The 6,888-nt window shown below is 38.4% G+C and overlaps 1 protein-coding gene across 1 annotated transcript in view; it reads right to left on the bottom strand.

Annotated features, from left to right (window-relative positions):
* Positions 1 to 3,924, bottom strand: part of LOC106875130 (uncharacterized) — a 266,207-nt gene extending 262,283 nt beyond the window's left edge. The window contains exon 1 of the mRNA XM_014923115.3: positions 2,682 to 3,924. Within this exon, the coding sequence (XP_014778601.1) occupies positions 2,682 to 2,898 (217 nt within the window). The 5' untranslated portion in view covers positions 2,899 to 3,924. The remainder of the gene's footprint in view (positions 1 to 2,681) is intronic.
* Between the last annotated feature and the right edge of the window lie 2,964 nt (positions 3,925 to 6,888).

A 6,888-nucleotide genomic window follows, 5' to 3' on the forward strand; every position in this document is an offset into this window, starting at 1 on the left:
AGCGGTGGATTAGCAAAACTTTAAGAACTTGCAGTGTTCGTTTCGGATCTTTGTGTTCCGAGATCAGATTTCACCCTTGCCTACATGGGTGGTAAACTTAGTACGTCGCCCAGTTTAACCAACCCTACGTGGCACCTTAGATACTTCTGGTTGAATCTACACTGTTGCCAGTATTTGGGTCAGCTCTCCGGATTAGGGATACTGCCCTCCATCTGAAAGCCTTGTAAAAGTTCATAGACATTGCCTTCCCTCCTAACAATAAAATTAAAATAATATCCACGATAAGGCATTCTCTGTATCCCTCTGTAAATTCATAAATCACTGCTCTTTTATCCTTTCAAGCCGGACATGTGGATCTAGCTACATATCCACGATATTCCATTTCTACAGGAAGCACAAGCCGAAGCCTTTTCTTCTATAACTTTCAAAGTCCCTCGTATTCGAGCCTTTTTTTTTTTTTCATCCCTACCAATTATTAGCTTTTCAAGAAGCCGCCAAATCAAAATCAGGACCATGTCATAATAAACAGGGCGTTGCTTCGCTATTGCAATATGACGTGCGTACGTGCATAAGTGTATATAATATGTATGTGTGTACATGCACATATGTGCATGATTATATATGTATATATATATATATATATATATATATATATATATATATATATACACACACATACATACGTACATACATACAAACAAATATATATACATACATACATACATGCACGCATATACACATATATGTATATATTACATATTACATAGACATAGATAGATAGATAGATAGATAGATAGATAGATAGATAGATAGATAGATAGATAGATAGATAGATAGATAGATAGATAGATGTTGTAGTTATTCTTATCTCCAGTTCAGCCACGGTCGAGCAGGCCAATAATCAAACTCATTCTAGTCGTGACTATCCCGTCTCTTCAGACCATTTATCTCAAGTTACGATATCCACGTTATCCAATATGTCCCATTTTTAAAAGATAGATTCGATAACGTGGATAAAGGACTGTAAGTCAGACTTATGGTTTAAATGAGATTTTGTTGCTATTTCTAGCATGTCTCGAAACCACGTTGTTGAACTAAACTTCTACTCGTTAGTCAGAAAGGGCAACCACGAACCATTGCTATATTCAGATGAATATGCAATTGGATATGGCATAGCGAAATCTGCAACCTGGAGGATGTATGTGTTTGAGTGTCTGAGTTACATATGTGTCTCTTACGTAATGTGATCTATTTATACACCAAAAAATGGTAAAAGACTGAACAATACACACACACACACACACACACACACACACACACACACACAGAGGCACGCACATTCACATGCATGGATATGTAAGTACATCATATATAAGTGTGTGCATGTGTATATATGTGTATATATATATTTATAGATACATATACATATATATATATATATATATATATGTATACATATATATGTAAGTGTGTATATATATATATATACTTATAAATATATATGCCTACATGCATACATGTGTATTGTATGTGTGTATATATATATATATATATATATATGCATGGATACATATGTATTTTATATGTGTGTGTATGTATATATATATATATATATATATATATAAGCATACGAGGGTGGGATTGTAAAGTTTCTCGCATGCCTCGAAAGACCTGACTGGAGGCCCAACCTTCCGAGTTCTTTTACAGGGCTTAGGAAAACAGAAGGACCGCTGTAATAGGTGTGTGAATCTGAGAGGGGAATATTTTGAATAGAATTGCAATTAACTGATTCTCCTATATTTTTTTTACCAAAAGCCAGAAAATCTTCAGCACCCCCCTCGTGTATAAATATATATATATATATATATATATGTATATGTATGTATGTATGTATGTATGTATGTATGCATATGTATATATGTATGTATGTATGTATGTATGTGTGTGTATGTTTCGTGTATATGTATATATATTCACATGTGAGTATATATATATTTATATTTATATATCACACATGTACACACACACACACACAGCCACACACACACACACACACACACACACACACACACACTTACGCATACATATAACACGGAAAGAGAGAGAGAAAACGAAAGAGAGAATATTCCTTAACGTAACTAAGAGAGGGGAGAATCGTCTTTTGCTAAATTTAGCCGAACATAGAATACTATCAGACAAGAGAAACGTGATAATGTTTATATCGTAAAGTGAGTTGATATATGTTCGTGTGTGTAAACGTGTGCATGTGTGTGTGTGTGTGCGTGTGTGTGTGTGTGTGTGTGTGCGTGTGTGTGTGTGTGTGTGTGTGTCTGTGTGTGTGTGTGTGTGTGTGTGTGTGTGTGTGTTTGTGTTTTTACTTGTCTGTGCCTGTGTATATGTGAATCTATAAAGAGGAAAAGAGGGAGACATAGATAGATAAAATTTACACACACACACATATATGCATGCAATTACACATATACACACCCAAACGCGCGCGTACATGCACGCATAGACACACACAGACATACACACACATATATACACACGCACATGCGTGTGTGTGTGCGTGAATGTGTGTGTGTGTGTGTGTGCGTGAGTATGCGTGTACAATGCACGAATGCATGAGTAAAACATTTCTTGTTATGCAGGCTAAAAAATTGATAAAATGTCAGTCTTACCTCCAAGATCCTTTTGAATAAGAAAGTTGTTGTCGAAAACCCATTTACAGCTGGAAGAATCACAATATGCCCAGAGGCCACGATGATGGTTACCTCCACTGTGAAAGACCGGGTTTCGAAACTCTATCCAGTATGGGGTGGCGAACGATATTACGATCGCTAGATTGCTGACCACTAAGAAAAACAGAGCTACAATAACCATACATGTCGCCCTCATGGTGTCGTGGTGTTTTTATTTTGTTTTGCTGTAGTTGATGACGATGGGGATGATGATGACGATGATCGGATAGATCCAGGTAGTAAGGATAGCCTAAGAGCAATGTGTGAGTAGATAGATAGATAGATAGATAGATAGATAGATAGATAGATAGATAGATAGATAGATAGATAGATAGATTGTCAAAACAGATAAAGGCCGCTCAAAAGACAGGCAACGAGAAAGTAAGATGTATATGTATATATATATGTGTGTGTATGAATATAGAAAGGAGCACTGTTCGGTAGAGTAATGATCGTGAAGGTATAGTGGTAGTGGTAGTGGTGGTGAAGATGAATGTGGTGGCGGAAGTGGAGATAGTGGAGCAGAAGTTGTATAGCTGATGCCACTACACGAGACCAGACTGAACACAAACCGTGTCTTCAAGATCCACGATTCGCTCGCCTTAATAACAATCGGCAGCAGCTGTAAGCTAGCAGCGGAAGCGATGATGTGAAGAGGAGGGAGAAAAAATGGAAGCTTGCAAAGGAGGTCGGAGGAAAGAGGGGTAGCAAGAGGAAGAGGCTATAAGAGTTGTAAAAAACGAGGAAGTTAAGGAGCTGACGGTCGTCGTGTTGTTTGTTGTTCTTGTTGGTGCTGGTGCTGGTGGTGGTGGTGGTGATGATGGTATGACGGGTAAAGGGTCGTAGAGAGAAATTATGTTGGCTGTGATGCTTCGTGAACAAAAGACGGTCCTAAGAATAGCGAGAAAAACAGAGAGGTGAGGTTGACAGGCGCCAAACGACAAGTTTTCTATGAGTGTGTGCGCGCGCGCGTATGTGCGTTTGTGTACGAAAGGGAAGCTGTGTAGATAAGTGAAGATAGTAAGAGAGAGAGAGAGAGAGAGAGAGTGTGTGAGAGAGAGTGAGAGAGAAAGAAACGGATGAAGATGAAGAAGATATGAAAGACGAAAGCAGCAACAGAAGCAGTAGTAACAACTGCATCATCATCATCATCAACAGCAACAACAGCTGCAGCAAAAGCAACACTAGTAGTAGTAGTAGTAGTAGTAGTAGTAGTAGTAGTAAGAGCAGCAACAGAGTCAGCTGCACAATTATACTGCAGCAGCAGATGTAGCAGCAGCTGCAATAGTAGTAGTAGTAGTAGTAGTAGTAGTAGTTCTGGCAATGATGCTGATGATGATGATGACGAAGACAACTCCGACGACGAGGATATTTTACACTCACTTTCAAATATAAACACACACACACACACATCCATATATGTGTGTGTGTGTGTGTGTGTGTGTGTATAAATATGTATATACATATATATGTACATATATATAACATGTACATCAATACATATATACGCATAGATATACATATATATATATATATATATATATATATATATATATATATATATATATATATATAAATATATATATATATATATATATATATATATATATATATATATATACAACGCACATATCTACATGGCTACATACCTAAATACCTACCCACCTACATACATACATGCACACTTACATACATACATACATACATACACGCATTCATACTCACGCACACATAAAACACTTGCATAGAATCCCACATACATACATTAATACACACATATTCTATCGGCAAAAAGAGACCGATAGAATAAGTACTAGGCACCCAAAGAATAAGTCCTAGGGTCGATTTGCTCGACTAAAAGGCGGTGCTCCAGCATGGCCGCAGTCAAATGACTGAAACATGTAAAAGAGTAAAGAGAGTAACATGAATTTGATTGCTTAAAATCACATTCAAACGCACGTATTTCGTATCCTTGCTAACGTTCGGTAACTTGTGCTGTCTTTAGTCAAAACCACATAGCACAGAATTGCCCAGGACTCACACGTGTCTAAGGGCTTAATGCTTATCTGTGTATATATACTCTCCAGACTTAGGGGTTATCAACTATTTTTCATCTATGGATCTCTTTGATTATTAATTTTTTTTTGTCGGACTCCTACGGCCATTCATTTATAGAAACTGCTTTCAAAATTCCTATTTATTTGTTGTTTATTTTTTTTTTTTATCACACATTACTTTGTGTAGGTCGAACTATGTAAAATGTTAGAGAAAGAAACCCAACTGTTTCTTGCAATACATACCAATACGCACAGCTAAAGTAAAATTACTGTTATGTATCCCCAATTTATTATTTTGCTGTGTGAACCCCCAAAGTCTTATACGGACCCTCAGGGCCCATATGGAGCCCGGTTGAGAACCACAGCTTTATACCAGTGCTTCTTTTCCACTTTTTGCCTATGAAACCCTTTGATTCTCATTTTACTCTACTGGTCCCCCATAGCCATTCGATGTATATAAAAAAAAATCCTGCTGTATTTTTATAATTAAATACTATTAGGGATTATGCTGGTGGAGGCGCAATGGCCCAGTGGTTAGGGCAGCGGACTCGCGATTATAGGATCGCGGTTTCGATTCCCAGACCGGGCGTTGTGAGTGTTTATTGAGCGAAAACGCCTAAAGCTCCACGAGGCTCCGGCAGGGGATGCTGGTGAACCCTGCTGTACTCTTTCACCACAGCATTTTCTTACTTCCTGTTGTGCCTGTAATTCAAAGGGTCAGCCTTGTCACGCTGAATATCCCCGAGAACTACGTTAAGGGTACACGTGTCTGTGGATTGCTCAGCCACTTGCACGTTAATTTCACGAGCAGGCTGTTCCGTTGATCGGATCGACTGGAACCCTCAACGTCGTAAGCGACGGAGTGCCAACAACAACAGGGATTATGTCTAACCTATTTTTTTTAATATTGTGTAAGTATAAGCAATTTATTGCACATAAATTTTAACAACAAAATTTTATATGAAGCCCCAAAGGTTAAATGGACTTCTCGTTGAGAACTACTGCTGTAGATTGTATATATGAAGGAGCCCTAGTACATTGCGTTGTCAAGGAGCCTTTAATGCTGTTAAAACGACCTCATTCATTTACACTCAGAATCGGACATATATCAGGCGTGACTGTGTGTTAAGAAGTTTGCTTCCCAACCAACTGGTTGCGGCTTCAGTCCCACAGCATGGCACTTTGAGTAAGTATCTTCTACTATAGCCTCGAGCCGACCAAAGCCTTGTGAAACGGAAAACAGTCATCTGACTACGGCCATACTGGAGCACCGCCTTAGAAAGTTTTTAGTCGAAGAAATCGACCCCAGAACTTATTCTTTGTAAGCCTAGTACTTATTCTATAGGTCTCTTTTGCCGGATCGCTAAGTTACGGGGACATAAATACATCAGCATCGGTTGTCAAGTGATGGCCGTGGGGGGGGGGGGGGGGGGGGAGAACACACAGAGACACACATGCACATATATATATATATATATATATATATACACACACACGCGCATGCATACATAGGACGGCCTATGTATGTATGTATGTATGTATATATATATATACATACATACATACATACATACATACATACATACATACATACATACATACATACATACATATACACTCGCACACCCATACACACACACAAGGCATTGGTCGACCTGTGACTGTAATGGAAAGCACTTGCCCAAGATACCGCGCTGTGGGACTGAAACCATAACTACACAGCCATCCCAGCGTCTTACACACACTCACAAAACGTTTTGACTACCCAAGATGCAGTATATATACACACAAACACACACACACACACACACACACACACACACATCTATATACATATATATGTGCATATACATATATGTATGTGTATCTGTGCATGTGTATACACACAAACACACATACACACATTCATGCAATACATACATACATACCGCACACAAGCACACATACATATTTATATAAGCAGATATTATGCACATAGAAATGAGCTATTCCAAAACACGTATGTATGCATACACAACACTATGCTAACAGGCGCAAAAACACACACCCACGCACACTCCCACGTAAATACACACCACATACACACAAAC

This window comes from Octopus bimaculoides, chromosome 4 (assembly GCF_046866305.1).
Source record: "Octopus bimaculoides isolate indiv1 chromosome 4, ASM4686630v1, whole genome shotgun sequence".
Lineage (NCBI taxonomy): Eukaryota > Metazoa > Mollusca > Cephalopoda > Octopoda > Octopodidae > Octopus > Octopus bimaculoides.